The sequence below is a fragment of the Nyctibius grandis genome, chromosome 6 (genome assembly GCF_013368605.1).
Source record: "Nyctibius grandis isolate bNycGra1 chromosome 6, bNycGra1.pri, whole genome shotgun sequence".
In the NCBI taxonomy this organism is placed as follows: Eukaryota; Metazoa; Chordata; class Aves; order Nyctibiiformes; family Nyctibiidae; genus Nyctibius; species Nyctibius grandis.
In genome coordinates, this window is record NC_090663.1 from 54,954,902 (window position 1) to 54,974,437 (window position 19,536).

General features: G+C 38.5%; 1 protein-coding gene across 2 annotated transcripts in view; it reads left to right on the forward strand.

The window, feature by feature from the left end:
• The window catches only part of CCSER1 (coiled-coil serine rich protein 1), a 680,898-nt gene that overhangs the window by 453,744 nt on the left and 207,618 nt on the right, over nt 1–19,536 (forward strand). Inside the window, exon 9 of one of the 2 annotated variants that reach the window (XM_068404065.1) lies at nt 5,163–5,186. The exons of the other annotated variant lie outside the window; for it this stretch is intronic. Within the exon in view, the coding sequence (XP_068260166.1) occupies nt 5,163–5,186 (24 nt within the window). The remainder of the gene's footprint in view (nt 1–5,162; nt 5,187–19,536) is intronic. 2 annotated transcript variants of the gene reach the window in all.

Sequence of the window (19,536 nt, forward strand, 5' to 3'; positions counted from 1 at the left end):
GGGGGACAACTTGGAAGCTGAGGCATCAAAGCACTGATTTACACTTGCGAAACAGCAGGAAAGAGTCTTTTTTGACCATTTGTCCTTTCACCTTTTCCATTATCTTCCACATAAAACAGAAAAATTAGGATAGCTGGTCACCGTGACAATCCCCAGTTATCAGTTTCCAGCTTGGTGATACATCAAAGCAATTCCATCTCACTGTCTCTGATTTTTCACAAGCAAATATTTTAAGAATATTTTTAAAAGGCAAATATTAACACAAAAAAAAAAAAAGGAAAAAGGGGTAACTAGTATGTAACTTTATAGATATTATGATACTTGTACTTTCTGGAGATGAAAAGGGGAGTAAAAACAGTTCTGAGAGCAGAAAAGGGAATTAGTTCCGAATTACTTAAAAAATTAGTAATTGGCTGGGGATGTCCAGGGGTGGAGGGAAGCTGTCAACATGCCGACTATCAATTGCATGGGAGAGGAATATCTTCCAAGAGTCTTTTATACTCAGCGTGATGCTGGGTCCAGCTCCACAGCTGAAAGAAACGTTAGCAGGCAAACAAGGGAAGAGTTGGTTCTGAAGAACATCCCTCAGCTTCTAGCATCATTTGTAGGCAGAACTGTAGCTTTTTAAGACCCTTTATCCCATCTACAGACCCTTAGTGGATGACAGAGTCTAACCACCACTCCCCAGTCCCACAGGTAATTTCTAAGACATAAAGATAATCTAGTGGATTGTCTGTTCTTGACATCCCCAGTCCTCTCGGGTTTTTGCATTTGATGTTGAGATACACTCAGTTCAGTGGCTGGTGTCAGTAAAGACCACTTTCTACAGAACTCGGAACGCTAAGATATGGATATGAGATCTTGCCTCCGGTGCCATCAGGAGAATTCCTGTTGATTTCAGAAAAGCTGGTTTTTTTCTTCGACATAAATGAGTACTGAGAATATTGATCAAAAAACACCAAATAAACAAACAAAACCCCCACAGGTCTGATTATGGGAAGTCTTACAGCTCTTTTATTTTTAAGCAAGTAAGAGTTTTTTAAAGGTGTTTTTAAAATACGTTTCTCTCTGTTAACATTTCTTCAAAGTGATCTGTGAAAATACTACTGTGGAGCTGTACAGGGTATTTGAAGAGAAAATTACTTTCCCCAAAAAATTCTGTTTTGTTTACTGCCAATTTTAATTGCTGAGATTAATTATTTTTTTCCTTTGTAGATATCCCATTTCTGAAAGGTTTTTGTTTCTCTTGCACCACTTTTAATTGGAATATAAGGGTATATAGAGGTACAAACTTAGCTGACAAAGTTTTCTTCAATTGTTTCCAAGTAGGGCACATTGCAGAAGTGTGGGTTGTTGGGAGTTTTTTTAGTTATAGTTTTCCATATTATGTTCTTACTACAATCTCCACCTATCTTAGCAAGAACTAATTATTTGAAGGCTTAAAGACTGCTGCTGCCAAATGGTCTCACAGTTAGTGACTGGGTACAGAAATGGAACAGAACACTAAACCTTGGGGATTCACCTGGCCTCATTTGCAAGCCAGGTTGATTCCCACAGTGTCAAATAATAAATAAAGGAATTCAAGTTTGAAGGTGGCTCTTTAGAGGTCAAACTACAAAAGAAGTTTCAATATCTAAGTGCCATATCTTAGCAGAGAAAAGGGAAGAGCATAATGCAAAAAAAAAGAAAAGCAGAGCAAAAGTATTTGTACATGGAATGATGTTTAAAAGTTTTCATCATCATATGTAAGATGTTTGCTTATTACTTAAGAGGTATTTTAGTTGTTAATATTTGTTTGGTTTAGTTTCCCTGGGACCATGGTGATATGGTCGTGTGTGTGCGTGCTTAACTTAATATCTGTCAGAAGGGCTCCAAGATGAGAACCTTCCTTCCACTTTTGTAAACACGTAGTATGTATGTTGTCTCATTAAACACAAAGGGTCATTTCCATTTATCCATCAGTGTAATGAATGCAAGTGTCTCCTTTTATCTTCCATCAAAAGGTCTCAAACCGTTCTCATATACTTGGCTAATCAGCCCTTAACTGAAAAATTCAGAGGTTCATGTCCTTAAATACCATATATTTAACAGTTTAGACTGCCTACTCCTGTGCCAGCAGTAGTCGATAGACAGACGCTTGATATAAAATCTCATGTGAGACCTAGGAGCCTGGAAGGCAGATCCGCAAAAGGCGCAAGGTGTTTAAGAGCTTATTTGGACATCTGAGTACAAGGTTTATCCTCAAAAACTGGTTTAGCTGTTGTTATTTCCTGGGGGGCTACAAACATTTCTGAAACTAGATATTATGGGATGCAGTTCTGAGGTGCCTGGTGCTTATCTCATTCTTGCTCTTCATGCTCCACAAATTAGGCAGTATTTTTCAGTCTCTCTTGCAACAACCACTGCAGTGGTCATTCTTGCAGCACATGCATTGGATTGTAATCCTCTGTTTCACAGTCTGTTGCTACCTCTTCCAGGAAATAGAGCTGTCCCCCAGGATTCAGAAAACCAAGTATCTGTGCACCTTTCTGCTTGAGGAGGTGAGACTGTGCATCACTTACCTCTCAGAAGGTGACCTACCCACCAGCCTATTGGATGTCTGTGATGCTCCTGGCCAGTCCCTCTGTTGAAGATGTTGTATTTTTCATAGCATTTTAAAACCTTGCTTCACCAGTAAGGAGACTTTGTGGAATTTCAGATTCGATATAAAAAAGAAACTTTTTAGAGTAAGGGTGGTGAAACACTGGAACAGATTGCCCAGAAGGTTGTAGATGCCCCATCCCTGCAAACATTAAAGATCAGGTTGGATGGAGCTCTGAGCAACCTGATCTAGTTGAAGATGTCCCTGCTTATTGCAAGGGGTTTGGACTAGATGACCTTTAAAGGTCCCTTCCAACCCAAACTATTCTATGATTCGTTGACTATAGATGTTGAGACATGCCTGGGAGAGGAAATGAGAGATCTAGTCTATGCTTTAATGCATTTCAGGTGTATTGAGCAGCCATTGGAGCAGGGGGAGAAACTCTTGTTGCTCTGCACAGTGCAGCTGCAGTGTTCACGTTCTCTGAAAAGTCAAATAGCTTCAGTGGGAGAGATCAAAGCTTCCCACTCCATGACAGAGGACAGCTTGCTGATTAGAGCACCCTGCTGGGAGAATTGAATCTCCTGAGGCTGAAAGGGGAAATCAAACTGCTTTCCCACATTCTAGGTGCACATTCTAACAACTTAACTTGTGGTTATGAGTTCTTAGGGCTCAGGCTAAAGCCTCCCTGTTTCTGCTGTCTTGTTGGAGAAACATTTTGTTCAGCACCCTGCCTTTTGTGAATTCCATCCTGATGTTCCTTCTGTTTCACACCCTCAACAAATGACCTGTACACTTACCCCATTAGGTTGCTGGCAACCACATACATCCTCAAAGGCCTTTTGAGCACTTTTGTGATCTGTGATTTTACTGGGAGTGAGGTACCTAAGCACCTTCAGAAGTGTGGCCTTGTTACATAAAAGGTGAGATTGATTTCACAGAGCTGAGCTTGTCCATCCTGTGCAATCTGACTGCAGCTTGCAAAGACTATCCAAACAGTCTGGAGACATTCTTCAAGATGTTCTCCTTGATCTAAGATATCACATTCCTCTTTTCTTTACCCTTGCTTTGCTGTAGTTATTAATGCTATGTAGGTCTCACCTCTTTGTCAAACTATGAAAGAGTGAAATAATTTCTTGTGAGTATAATTAAATTTAAGTCCAGATTGGATTCAAAGTGTATGAGCTTTGAGAAACAGTTTTTATAGTTCAATATAACATTTTTCTTATATATTCTAAACATTGTAAGGATTTTTCTGTTTAAGTTCTGGAAATACCAATTGAATGAGATGAAGTTCATTCCAGGATTGGAGCCATTTAAGACTGGGCCAGTGCTACATGTAGGATGAATAAGATTGTTGCACATACTACTGAGGCCAAAATTGTCTTTAAGCAGTGCACGTCGTCCACGTTGGTCCACTGCTCTGCTTAAATATTCAGAACTCTTTCTAATGCATTTAAACATAAAAGTTCAACATACAGGGAGGAAAGATAGTCAGCCTTGAGAGAGCTGCCACCAGGAGCTGAAAAGGTTTTCCTTTTGAGCTTTGTGCTGTTTATCTGACAAAAGGTGTCTGGCAAGTAGTCCAATGTCCAAAATGAGAAATACACTTTAAGATTTTGGTGGAGAAGGGGTGGAGCTGTGCTAGTTCTTAAATCTTCTCCATATGCAAGGAAAAATTATACAAGGTATTCTACAGTAATATGTTTCCAGAATGCTGTGATTATCTGCTGTTAAAACAAATATTTTATTTTTACTTATTTTAAAGTGAACAAGTATTGTCAACTTCAACAAATAATAGTTTTTAACTTCATAATTTTGTGAGATATTTTCTGCCAGACTGAAGTAATTTTGGCTGATGTTTGTCTGTGCACCTGTGTTGCTCTATTCCTGTATCTCCACTTCAAAAAAACAAATGAAGTTATTTTAAAACAGGCTGTTACAATCCATGATAAAAACTATTGACGCACACCCTGCTGCTTTTGAAAAAAAAAAAAGAGATCTGAAGTCTAATGTTACTGTTTACTGCATCATATATAGCTCAGTGGACAGTATAAATTGCTTACAATTCCAGAAAGCTGCTCACTTCTGTCGTGTGTATTGCATTGTATTAACTACAGTAGTCCAGACACTGTCAACCCTAACCTTAACCCAAACCCTGAGTGTAGAAGAGAGGTCAGAACTTGCCAGTGGAAAGGTTGCTTGAATGAAAACATGTATTTTTGGAAAAAGAAATTCCTGCCCAGGATAGGTATCTTATTCAGTGAAAAATGCTAGTCCTCCTGATTATCTGCTAGCTCTGCGCAGGGCAACAGGAGTTTTTAAAGGAAACCAGAGATAAACATAAATATTCCTTAATCCATTTAATCCCAAATGGTGAATTAAGGTGTATATTTTTTTTTCTTGCAGCTGTTTCCAAAGTAGATGCTAAGAAGAATGCATCTAGAGGTCCTGGTTCAGTAAGCAAATGCCAGGGCATGAGCACACACATCAAGTGCATAATGCATTTCTCACAGCATGATATTTTTAGTATGATACAGTAAGTAACAATTTAAAACCTCAACAAACATCTGGTTTCTAGGGAGATCTTCTGAAGAGGATCACAGTCTTATTCAGCAATGCTATGATAGGGCATACAGGAAAGCAATGAAAATCTTTTAAGATTTCATACTGTGATGGCTCTTAAGTACTTCTAGGGAATGGGACTGGGGCATTGTGTCTGGTGCTCCACAAATGCAGTTCTGTCTTCAAAGTATATCATCATGAAATTTGTACATAACTAGGGAATAAAATAAAGGGATAAACAGGGAGATCAAAGCTGAACTGGTTTTGGGGAAACCATTTTAAAGTAATTTGTGGTGCATGTTTTCTGGGTTTTATTTATTTATTTATTTATTCCCCAAAGATTTTTCATTTTAAATGCAAAATGGTCAGACTGGAGTGCAGGCTATGGCAGTGATTTTAAAAGGAAGTATTAGCTGTAAGTGCTTATTTAATAAACCTTTAGCCTATTTGTGTTGTAAACGTATTTGGAGACAACTAATGAACTAATTCTGGGCAAAATGACTTACGGATGGAACATCACTGTTAAACAACAGCAGATAATTTGACGCTCTGAGGTTGTGTCTAGCTTGCAGGACATGCACACTGTCATGCCACCATAGTCCTGGTTTGCCTGAGTGGAGAACCTCTTACAATGAATTGTACCTTTCTTCCAGCCTGTGTGCCCTAGTCTCCTTCCATGGGAATCAGCTGTCAGACAGATGGTATGTTCCCAATCCTGTCCTCCAAGGCCAGGACTTTATATGTGCTTCAGGGTGTTGCAAGTGTATGTTACATCAGTAAAAACATGCCAATCCCCAAAAAAAACTCCTCCCTGCTTTTCATATTCTTTAGTGAGAAAGGGCACAAAAGCTTGTCAGCCTGAGCAAAATAAGCATATTTGAATCTCTCCTTGTTTTGTACAGTAGCTGTAGTGTTGTTTTATAGTCTGCATTTTAACAATGGTTGGATTGTTCACTTTTATACATTTTTATACCAAGAATATGAATAGGGTTATTTTAACATTTGCACCACAAAGTGGCAACAAATACAAAGATGTTATTCGTCTTAGAAATAGGCAGGGCCTGCCCTGCCAGAGAGAAAACAAGCTAGCAATCAGGTCCACACTAACTACAAGCCACAAAATATTTATTTTCTTCTTCTGTGTATTTTATTAGGACTTTCTCCTGAATTATATGTTGTGTAGAAAAAAAGACAGAATTTTAGCTTGTAGGTGAATTACACGATATATGAAGAGGGGAGAGAGGGAGGAAAGGAGAGAGATGAAGAGAAGGAGAACTCCTGCTGAAGTGAGTAGTGATGACATGGTGAATTTTTGGTTGAAAGGAGTGAAGGAGACCAGAGATTAATGTTTAGCATGAAGGTTATTCGTCATGCCATGTGTGTTTTAATAGTTTCCAGTTGCTCCACAAATCTAATTAATGGGAATAAGTGGTTGAATTCTGATTTTGAATTATGGTAGAGAAATGTCCTACTTGCAGACAAATTTAATGGTTCCTTACAAAATAAATTCTGCATAACATTATGCTAGTTTGAAAGTATCTGGCATAAATAAGGATAAAGGTCAATATGCTCAGAAGACAGTAACTGAAGGGCAAATGAGATTGCCTTTGGGAGAATTCAGAGGCTCCTGTGTAAAAGATCTGTGCAAATTAAGCATCCACAGCATCTTTTGGGGAAAAAAAAAAACAAACAGATTATCTAACCTTTCGATATCTAAATATAAAGATTTTGGTCAGAGGTCAAAACAGTAGGACTCATTACAGTTTCACCTCTTTACTCATTGGTGCAATGAAATTTGTTTAGGTAACAAGAAGTAAAAGCAGCTGCGTATTGTATGATTCCAACTTTCACTCAAACTTAATATTTTATTTAGCCTTTAGCTATGATAACCACAGACAAACCCCATGAAACATTATTTTGACCGTAGAGTACCATTAATTTTCTTTTAATCTTTCTGTGCCCCAGGAAATGTTTCAATTGAATTTTGCTCTTCATACAAAAAATCAAGAGTACTGAGAGCCAAGCTTATTTCCTTTTGTTTTCCCTTTATTTCCATATTTTTAATAGATTCATGACCCGTGGTGCTAATACTGGAGTTATTGTAAGAACATGTTAAATTAAAAATATGTATTTATTGTGCCCATCTGTTAAATTCCCAACATCTTTCTAGAGTTTATTGAATTTCCTAATATCAGGTCTCAGTTTCACAGTTTGGTCTAGTGGCATTTTCCTGACTAGGTGATTTTGTGTTCTCTGCCCTTCCCATTGCCACTCTTTTTCTTTCAGTGTTTTACTCATCCTGTCAGGCTTCCATGAATTCCTTATGCTGCTCTCCCCGTTTTTATTGGCCAAGAACTGTCTCCTGTTCTCCTTTTAACTTTAGCAAATTGTCTTCACCTCTCCACCTTTGCCCTCACAGTTGATGAATGCTTTTTTTTTTTACCCAGTTTTCATTCCTGCTTTCCCCCATTCCATTAGATTCTACTTTTTTTTAATTTTATTTTATTACTTTTGCCTGCACCCCACCTTGAGGAAAGCTGTTTCATTGGTATTGGCAAGAACTTGCAGAAACTTGGGTGTTATTTTTGAGAGAGTTTGGGAGAGGATATTTTACTCAATAGCAAATAGTGAATAACTCTTCATTTAACACCCTGTTTCATTGTTGCGTCTTCAGCATTCCGGTATTATCTTTCTCTTAGATGGATTGAAGCAGTTGTTTGACACAGAATAATGCCACAGTAGAGCTTAACAACTTTTTCTTTAAAGTAGGCTTTGGATTGGTAATGATTACAAAATCAGGATCTATGCTGAAAGATAACACCTCTAGCAATCTCAACCCTGAGATACTCGTTCGGAATTAACTCGGAGGGAAGTGTACCATCTGTTGCTAAAACCTAACACTAAGAGCTCAAGCAATTTCTAGCTTAAAGGGAAAACGTGGACATGAACCTAGCCAATTAAGGGAAGTGGGGAGAGGGATGGAAGGAAAAAACTTTAAAATAGCTTTTGGTCTTTAGCTTGTGCCTGGTGCTGGCTGCCAGTAGAGACAGCGGAGAAAATTGACACTGTAGAGAAAACAAACGGCACAGAAAGTTCTGTCAAATGCCCAAAGTAAACAAATGGGAAAGGATAAATATTTTTTGCTTTTCTATTTGATTTAGAATAACTGTACTCTACTATGTAAAGCTTCTCCAGGCTCACTTATGATGTTTAAACTGTTACTACTCCTTTGATGCTTGATAATCATGACTAATTTCTGTGCCAGAAACGTATCTCTGGGTAACTAGTTTACTTCAAGACTGATCATCAGCCAAACCTAGCAAAAGAATCAAGATTTCTTGCTAGCGCTTCTTTACATGAATAGCTTCTTTTATCTCTAATTTTTTAATTGAAACGTTTAGGTGATCTAGAAAACAAACCAAAATGTTCTATTGAGCCTTGTTTTCAGTTTTGCTAAGAGGAAGAAAAAAACACCAAAAAAAGGCAAAATAGGAACTGGAGGCCTCAGCTGCTTGAAACAAAATACCGTGCTACAGCTTGCTTGCCCATGCCATATCTTCAGATATTGCAGTGATTAATCTACCATAACTGTGGAACCTGGGTAAATGCAGATCTGACCTTTTGTTTACAGGGTATCAGGGGAAATCTTTATGAGACCACAGAGGTGTTTCAAAAGGTTTAGAAACATTATGAGATGGTAAAATGTGTCCCCTGGGGATAATTTTGACAGCAAGGATCTGAGACTGTTTCTCAATGAGCAGTGCCCTCTCCGTAGAGATTTGAACAAGCCATTAGGCAATGATGTTTGAGAAGCATTTTTGGTAATACAATTCAGGCGAAAACTGATCTTGTGCTGTTATAATTAAGCAGGATTTTAAAGTTATTAAATATTGACGTGAAAATATTTACTGTATGTACAGATCTTGATGCTGGTACAATGCAAGATAAGCTAGAAAAGATAACATTTTCATTTTAACAAGAAGATGAGTCAAATTAGGCTATCTTTTGTACCTCTAACTTCCACTGGTTATGATTGTTTATCCAGTTATAATTAAAAGTGGATAAACTTAAATCTGCTTGATTTAAAAGTCCAGATTGTGTTTTGTTACATAAAATTAATCTATTGATTAAACAAATACAGAAAAATCTTCTGAGCAAGAAAGGACCCTTGCTACTGAACTCTAGGCAGAAAAGGTTAGTCCATTCTGCTGTGTGGAAGGAAGTGCCTTGCAGAACAGGACAGTAGCAGTAGGTTGGGACTCAGTTTTTGTATTAAAACCCCACTTCTGGTTTTGGTTTTGTTTAAATATAGATAACTTCTTTAACCTGTGATTTGGTTTCTGATCTGTACAAAGGTATTAATTATGTATACATTCACTAGTTATCTCTATGTAACTGATTTACTACAACTACTACCCTTGGCAGAAAGGATCAGGTTAGAGAATACTTAAGCAGACTGGACATACATAAACCCGTGGGCCCTGATGGGATGCACCCACAAATGCTCGGGGAGATGGCTGTTGTCAGTGTGAGGCCACTCTCTGTAGTCTTTGAATGATCATGGCAATTGGGAGAGGTGCCATGTGGAAAGCAGCTTGGCAGAAAAGGACCTGGGGGTCCTGATGGACACCAAGTTGACCATGAGCCAGCAATGTGCACTAGCCGCGATGACGTTTAATGGTATCCTGGGCCACCTTAGGCAAAGTATTGACATCAGGTCAAGGGAGGAGATCCCTCTGCTCTACTCAGCACTGGTGACGCCACACCTGGAGTGCTGGGACCAGTTGTGGGCTCCCCAGTATACAACAGAGACATGGAGATACTGGAGAGTGTCCAACGAAGGGCCACCAAGATGATGAAAGGACTGAAGCATCTCCTATGAGGAAAGACTGAGACAGTTCTCTGTGTAGCCTGGAGAAGGCTCAGGGGTGATCTTATCAATGTACCTGAAGGGAGGGTGCAAAGAGGACGGAGGCAGGCTCTTTTTGGTGGTGCCTAGTGACAGGACAAGAGGTGATGGGCACAAACTGAAGCACAGGAGGTTGTCTCTGAACATCAAGAAGCATTTTTTTCCTGTGAGGATTACCGAGCATGGGCACAGCCTGCATAGGGAGGCTGTGAAGTCTCCATCTGTGGATGGAGACATTCAAAAGCCATCTGGACATAGTTCTGGGCAACCAACTCTAGGTGGCCCTACTTGAGCAGGGGAGTTGGGTAAGATGACCTTGAGAGGTCCCTTCCAACCTCAACAACTCTGTGTTTCTGTAATTAATACATGCATAGAAAACATACATGTAGAATGCATCTTGCTATGTCTGCTCACTTGCACGTGGAAATGTATTTCCTCTCAGTTTCATAGGGAAGTTTATCTACAGTTTTATTCTACTTTGAATAAAAGTATTTGATCATATCCCCGTTCTTACATATGCAGTCATTATAAATACTCTCATTCTATTTATTTTAATATATTTTGCATGTTTCTTAGAAGCCTACTAGAGTTGACTTTAGTCTTAATCCTATTATTGTGCTATATGCTCACAGAACTGTGTATGCATGTTCCCATCCCTCATACATATGAATAGTATTCCATGCATGTTTGTGCTGGTTTTGCAGGGATAAAATTTATAGAATCACTTTTCTGTTACATTTTGTTTCAGTTTGTGGCCAGCCGTGGTATGGTGATGAAGGCCATTAGCAGTGAAAGCCAGGGCAGCTGACCCAGGCTGGCCCACAGGTGTATTCTGTAACATTAATGTCATGTTCACTATAAATGGGAAAGCTGCTGGGCATGGGGGGCTCTTTGCTGTGCTCTCTTTTTCTTTCTCATTTTCCTCTCTTCTTTTCTCAATGGTTATTATCCCTGGAGGGACTTGCCACCACTCTATGAGCGGTATAATTTTGTGTCTTTTGTATTAGTATTGATATTGGTTTTATTATTTTATTAAATCTGTTTAGATTTCAACCCATGAGCCTCTCTCCTTTCCACCATTCCCTTTCTTGGTTGGGGAGGGGAGATTGGGTGATAGAACAGCTGATTATTTTTTAGCCCTGGGTGTGGGCTAAATGGAGACAGTGTTACATATACACACAGAATATTTTAGAAGTGTCTATGCATGCATATGCATGAATATGTAAGCACATCTAATGAATGCCATGATCAGTGGGAGAGACTGAGATAACCCAAATAATAAAAATACCCCCAAAACCCCTGCATGTGCAAACTGAAGAAGAGAGACAAGGAAGTAGGGTTGTCCAGTTTCCAAAGCCAAAACTGCCGCCAGAAGTTTTAAGGAGACACTGTTTTAGACAGCCTTTTGTATCTATGTTTACCAACTTTGAGAAATACTTAAATATGAATTTGTAACTATACTGGCTAATACATGAAGGATATGTTTTTTATTTGTTACTTGAATTGTACTGATTCCAGTTATCATCCCTTAACTGTCCTTTTGCTGTTTTATTTGCTGTATTATTTGCTATACGTTTATTTTATTAATGTACAAATTAACCTGGTCCTTCATTATTAACAGAAAATAGTTTTAGTAAAGACTCAAATGTTCAAACTTAGCATTGGAACTATGCCATAACTGTGACATAGTCAAAGCCACTTTAAGACCTAGCTGCAAAGAGCATCTAGGTGCCAGCTGGCTTGAAAACGACTCGTCAGGGTAATAAGCCCATGTTTAGGTAGTCTCTGATGGATTCAGGACTACATTTTGTAGTGTGGGGGGAAATACTCGCCAGAAATGAATAGACTGCACTTATGCCAATTCGCATTTATGTAAGGTCTTCTGATGTTCTCGCCTGTACAAAGAGACTCATTCTCAGCAGATTTAACTACCTAAACAGTATTATAACTGCAGAAATACTCCATACAGCAGTGCTGCAGCTGGATTTTTTCTGTTTCAGCTTCATTCTCCTGGAACTATTGTGCACTGCGTGCACATGCAGCGTGGTCACTTTGGCATCCTGGCTGTTCCAACAGGTTGCTACAGCAACAGGCATCTGCAGGGAGAAGATTATCTGGCAAACTGTACCGTGCCTGTTTACTGTGGAGCTGTGGAAACAGAAGTTAATAAACTTTTAACATTGCAAATAAGCCAGCATCTGGGGTTGCTGTCTCTGTCACTCTGTAGGATCAGGGTGCCATCGTATTTTATAAAATGGGAATAAAATATGTATTCCCCTGACATCAAAATGATACTGAAATGATTATTTAGTTTTTGTTGAGCTTTAAGCGTATAAAATCACCAGCTAGGTTGTATAGTTTTGTTTGTGGGTGTCACTGTGTTTGTACACAACTTTATCTGTTGGTGGCCTCAGGCCATTAAATACTTACATTAAAATATTACAAACAGAAATGTAACATCAACAAAATGTGTGATCCCCCTACCTTATTAATTAAAAAACAAATAAGCAATTTAAGAAAACAATAGAACTCTATACTCTTGTTTAACCTAAGTGCCAGCCTTGTTTGCTCTAAGTTATGATCTCAGAAACTACATCATCTGAAAATGAAACAGATGAAGCTCCTTTAGACTGGGTGGGTGTGGGAGGGAGAGGGGCACAGCCAGAGACACCTTCCAGGGTGAGCAATGCTACTTTAGCACTTGCCTTGGCTTTGAGTTGTCATCTGGTGGCAACATCAGCCTCATGGATACGTTTGCTGTGATTCACCAGTTTGTCTGCAGTTTGGCTGCATGAGGGTAGAGAGAAGAATGACAGATAGGAGAATAAATATCATCTCAATATATTAATCTGACCCTTCTGCCAATATTGATTCATTCCTGAGCAAAACAGCTGGCATAATGCTGTTCCCCGGTTCTGTAATGTAAGCAACGTGCAGAAAGGATTGCTGACTGCCCTCCCCTTTTTCCCAAGAAAGTGAGCTGAAGCTTGGGATTATTCACGCCATTAAAAACATAGGAAGTTTCTATTATGTATGACTGCTTTTTTTTTTTTAAGAACTGCATTTGTAATAAGTGAAACTAAAATACTAAAATAATACAGAAAATCTCAGCTATACAATAGTGCGTTTCTTTGGAAACTGCATTCTCCGTACTTACCTAGAAAATTATTTCTTCCAGAAGAAAGACTGGAAGAAAGAAGGACTTCATATAGTAGTCAAAAAATTAAAAATAATTAAAAAAAAATCACAGTTACGCAAATATACTTCTCTGAAATCAAAACTTGTTTTAACCCAGTCACATGTTGCATTCATTGTCTGTCTGGCTTTTTTGAGTGCATATTGTAATTATTTCTTTGATTTGAGTCCACAGTTTTCACTTTGGCTCTGTAAGTGTTTTGGGCACCCAGTATGCACTTTTTTTAGTTCATCCATTGTCCACACTGGTGTTTGCCTTTTTAATGTTGACAGCAAAGATGCCACCTAAAAGCCAGGTTTGTTTTGTGCATATATATGTTTTCAAACACTGCCATTTTCAAAATAGCTGAATCTCTTCATATGACTGACATGCTGAATCTTTGACATTGATTGCAGAAGGAATTGTAGAGTAAGCAATAGATAAACTCTGGTATTTTTTTTTATTGTGGTGGAGCAAGATAAAAAGGACATTTTCGAGAGAAAATGGGAGGAGAAACAAGGAACATCTCAGTATCTGCCATTTCATCTAGGTAATGTTTCTGTCTCAGGATTATCAGAACTGGTGTTATTCACAGACAAAACTTATAAGTCATTGTCTATTAATGAAAAATTCAAGCTTAAGCAAACAGCAGCTTGCAGTTTTCATCATGAGGATGTCAGTGTCACACATACTGGATTATAAAAAATCAGTCTGTTGTATTTTCATTTTCACACTGCGACATCATATTTTTCTTTTTTTTAATAAGGAAAAGGCATTTTAAGGAACAGAAGAAAAATCTAACCCACTTTAAAATTCAGTGTTCAAAAGCATATATTTCTGAGCTGATGTAAATTCATAACACTAAAAAATATTTGGCAGACATTAGCATTCGTCTCTTTTTCCCACTGAATAACAAGTATGAGCACTTCTTTCTGCCTGCCTCTTTAAACAGAGAGCTAGCAGTATCACTCCAGGCAGGCTGAGTAGTGTATGATTTTATTTTTTTTTTTCCCCACACTTAGAGTTATTTAATAAAACCCTTTCCTGAACAGATTTGAATTGTGATTAGATACATTGAAAATAGTGTCTTCCTGAAACAGGTGTTTTAAAACAAAATAAATCAAGTATTCAGGCAAAGCAGGGTAATCCATATCTAAAATACTGTCCAGGCTGAACAACTTAATATATATTTTTTTGCATTTCCTCTTAATGTTAAACAACATTGCTCTCAAGACCTGCACAGGTATAAAATTAGAGATAGGGAAGTTTTATGTGGTAGGGTACCAAACTGGGATTTGGCATCCTGTGCAACATGGGTCAGATGATTTAGTATTTCTGGGCCTTACTATCTAGCTGTGTCTATTTATGAAAATGATATGTTAATGATTTTTTCTTCCATTCTTAGGATGTCTCGTTTATTCTCAGTAATCTACTTTGATGAGATGTGGTATTTTTCCTGTGGGCTGTGATAGAGTAATGATAAATTGCACTGCAGTCCGTGAAACTGCACAGAAGTGGAACAGTCTATTTAGTTGTTGGACATTTAGGTTTTTTGTTTTATTAACAAAGTACTCTGGTTTTCAAATTACTTGTGCACTGTCATATGTAGTGTCTAGACACTGTATCTTAATATGCAGCGTCAGGTGAACCTTTCTTAGGTTACCCTTAGTAGAATCTCACTGCCCCAAAAAGTCACACCAGTAATATTTTTTAAAAATTGGTGGTTCCTGAGTTTAGATTGTTTAAAGTTGTTCTAGTTCATCTTAAAATATGCTGTGAAAAATTCTGTGTTACCTTCATCTTTTTTTCTAGGTGTTGTAATAGAAAATTTTAAAAAAACATTGTCTTCAGATCTTCAAATATTTTTTCCTTTATAGTTCATTTGCTTTAAAATAGGACCCTGGAAGACCTGGGTAATGCATAGTCTGTGTTTCAAAAACACAGACCAGTTGAGTTCTGTCCCAGTTTATGTGACAGAGCAGACATCTCTGATTGATAGATATGGAGCAGGGAGAATGTAGGAACTGACATTATAGCATTCCTCACTGTAATGGGAGTGCTATCATTAAGCTATGCACATCTTGTCTTGATTTTTTTTCTGATAAGTTTACCCAAGTGCCTTGAGCTGAGATGGGGATGTTTCTGATGAAATAGCTTCAATATTTAGGTAAGGCCTAGTTTCTGATATGGCCTTCACTGAAGATGGTTTAAATGACACACAGAATCCATGTACAGGAGAATTATTGTGTGATGATGTTGATGCAGTCAAAAAGAGAGATCTTCAAATTTATTCAGAGCTTCTTTTAAATAGGGCTTTTGACATTTTCTGGATTCCTTTTTTACAGAAAAAATGTTATTAAAATATGGACTGTCATTGTTTTGCTGGAAGACAGTTACTTACAGAAGATAGACACAAGCTACACTCATGTTGAAAGTGCTTCAGTAATGCAGGTCACAGTAGTTCAAAACCCAGCGTAGACAAAGCAGGCTGCTGCAGATGCTTCCTCTCCCTGGTCTAACCATCCTTTTTGTGCCATTGGTAAAGGGTACAAATATCTACGGTTTGTATCTTGGCAACTAGCTAAGTGTAGCCGTACTGGTAACTCAAACTTCATTGCAGAAAAGGCCGTAAATAGGTCAGGACAAAGGATAAGACGAAAAAGGACATGTAAGCCAAAACTGCGTGCATAGGCTTCTCTGACATTTTGGTTCAGTCCCACTTTCAGACATAACAAAGGAACGCTCTTCACCACTATTTTAGGTACAAGGAAAATTATGTACTGTCATAGAGGTGACTTTTAGTGAACATGGGAACGAACCACATGAAAGACTAGCACATAAATGTTTAGTCAGGTATGGGTATGATTTTTCAGTATAAAACTGGCTTGCAAAATATACCACAAGTCAGTGTCTCCTTTCTGATTAAAATTTCCTTTGATATTATCCATAACATCCTCATGACTGGTAATTATTTCATAGATTACTTTTTAAATTTGATTGGGAAAAGACATTAATGGAACACCAACTCTGAAGAAGATATGGGACTGCATTACGGGAAATTAGTAATGATTACACTGATATGTAACATCCAGAAATGGTGTGGTGACTGGGTAGACTTGCTGAAAGGAGTCAGAAAAGCAAATTACTGTGTTGCCCAGCTGGTAGGATCCTAAGAAGTCCTGTCAAGTTTGAATGTCATCAAGGAATGGCCGTTAGTCAGATGTACCTTACTGATATGTAACCCAGACGTGATTTGGAATTGTGGTAGCTGACAGTGTGGCTAACGCGCATCCACAGAGAGTGGCATCTTAGATGTGACATCCAAAAGATTGATTAGCTCAAGTCTTTCCATGAGAAGCCTTGATTCCTCATAGCCTGCTGTAAGCAAGGTCTGTTGGTGGATTTCCTTTCAGGATACTGACTGACTCGTACAGTAAGTTGGTTTGTAGCTTGTCATCTAGATGTGCCCCAGGTGCAAGTCCGATAAAGAGATCCTGAGCTGAATGGCATGCAACTCTGGCCTGACACTTGGGCTGACTATCACACTGTAGAATTGTACATTTTAAATTCAGAACTTTGTTGCAATAATTACCTGTTATGGTGCAGTGATTTACTCTAGTTCAAACTGCAGCTGTTTCCCATGGCGTAGTCATGGCTATATTACAAAGCATCTATTACTGGATGGTTTTAAGGTGACTGCTGGCTGTGTCAGTACAAAAAGAAGTTCTATTTGCTTATGGGAGAAAATGAGAACAGTTGAGGTATGCTTGGAAAATAAAAGCAGGCAGTAGTATACTATAAGCTAATTGGTAAATACTCCTAGAGAACCAATTGCTAGACAGCATATCGAACATAGCATGCTGAGTATGAATGTAAATGAAGAAGAAAAGATTAAAATGTAATTTAATTTATTTTAAGAGTGGAGAATAGTACATTGATTCATTAGCATATCGATTTTAATAACATTAAATGGTGCTTTCCATGTCACTTGTATTATAACTTGTAAGTATGAAGATGTCCATATATTACTAATGTCTTTTACCAATAACTATTACCCATAATGTCTTAAGTATCTGAGAGGAATGCTGCTGTTAGTCCATTATTGTACCTTCAAATGTAATTTGTTAAAATCGCCTCATTTATATTGTGGTATAACTTACGTGTTTCATCACCATAAAGCTGAGTGCCACATTATACTGCTGAGTATCGTCATTTTCCTCGTCCCTGTGAGATTCTGGTTTTGTCCTTTTACAGGGCTACTATATAGTCTACAGAAAATGACTTAATATATCGTGTGCTTACATTTGCAATCTATAAAAGGGAAAACATAAATTTATGTTCAGACTTAAATGCAAGTAGCTTGCGCAAAAAACATGGATAAATCGGGAAGTAAATTCTAGTTCATTTCCTTCTTCATCTCAGCACTGTTTCTCTTACGAGCTTCATTAAATGGTACAAACTGCATATCCAGAGAATATCCTTTTCCAAAGAGTTTAAATTAATATTTTCATTAAGATGCTGTAAAAATTAACAGAGATTTGAGTGTCCAATTCTGTAGAAAGCTTTTAAAATCTCATCTGCAAGATGGTTTTCTTATACCACTGCCTTTGTCAAACCTCTTTCTCCCCCCTCCCTTCACCCCAAAAACTTTCCATGGGCTCAGGAGATCAAATGAATCTGTTACAAGTGAACCAGAGAGACAGGAATTGTTACAAACTCCAGAGGGGAAGGCTAATGACTTGGAACTGGTAGGAGTATTCTGATAAAGCTTTTTAAAATTACTTTCTAATTATTTATATGTAAAGGAACAGCTCGAGCAGTGGAGAGAGACATGTTTCTCTCCTGCTTTTTACAGTAGTCAACCACAAAGTGGGAGATGAAGATTCAGTTATCTGTTCTAATGAATATTCATTTACATATTCAATGAGCTCTCAGGAGAAACTAGGACTCACGTTGGAGTATCCTGTAACTGCATCCAAGGGGACGTGCTGTGCAGTGTGTGTGGCAGAAAAGACGGGGTCTGTCTCAAGGCAGCAGATCTGGAACCGTGCTCTTATTTCCCAGGGAAGTGTTGAGCCCTCAGCTGTTACCTATCCAGATGAAGCTATTTTGGCTTTCTTTTTCATTAAGAGATTCTTAGCTGATATAAAACAAACATTGACATAATGGAAAAATTATCTCACACTTAGACCCTTAGTGAGAAGTGTTGGTGCTTTGTTACTGCAATAGTAAGCGGAGCAGTCTGATTAGCCTGGGTTGTGGAATATTGACAGCAGACTTTGGCTAGGTATGTTTTTGTGTAGTTAGTACATTGCTACGTTCATAGCAGACCTGCAGCACACCATGTCATAATTGTTTATAAACTGAGTGGTTTGCAAGAGCGTAACTTGGCCATGTAGGATACGGTTTTCTGAGATGCTAGAGCCCCCAATAGCTACTGCCTGCACAGAACAGATCAAACTTTTCTACATAGCATCTGTACATGTAAATTTTTTTGCATGCAACTTGTCAAAATATCTGTTTATATAGCAGCATGTGTCAGTTTATTCAGACAACTTTGGCCTGATGCAGAGCATCTTCTGCAACCAGGATATATACAAATTAAAACCTAAAGCAATTATTTATTGGCTGACACACAAATAAAGTGGCAAGGATTTACTCTGAGCTCTTAAGCTCACCCCTGTTAGTAAGGCACCCAAAGAGCCTTTGCTGGCCAGGAAGGCATCAGTCAGGGAGGGAAGGTTCAGCTTCCACAGCCAGATTGCATCCTCAGGTTGCTGAGTTGCCATATCTCACCAGCTCCATTGGCAGAGACAAATAGGGTTGGGTTTGGTTTTTTTCTGTTTAGAATTTTATACCTTTTGTGGCAGGATGACCTCAGCCAACACCAACTCCCTTCTTGCTTGAAGGTGAAAATAGAAGGAAGGTGAGAAGACTCGGGGATCAAGACAATGACAGTTTAATAGGGAAAGCAAAATCTGTGCATGCAAGCGAAGCAAAAAGAAGAATTCATGCACTACTTCGCCTCAGCAGGCAGATGTTGAGTCAGTTCTTGGGAAGCAGGACCTCAGCATGCATAAGACTTGCTTGTGAAGACAAGCACCATAACCACAAATATCCCACCTTGCACCTTCCTTCCCTGAGCTTTTACTGATGAGCACAATGTCATGTGGTATGGGATATCCCTTAGGTTGGTTGAGGTCAGCTATACTGGCTGTGTTCCCTCCCAACTTCTTGTACACCCCCAGCCTACTTGCTAGGAGGAGAGAGAAAGCCTTGACAGTGTTCAGCAACAGCCAAAACACT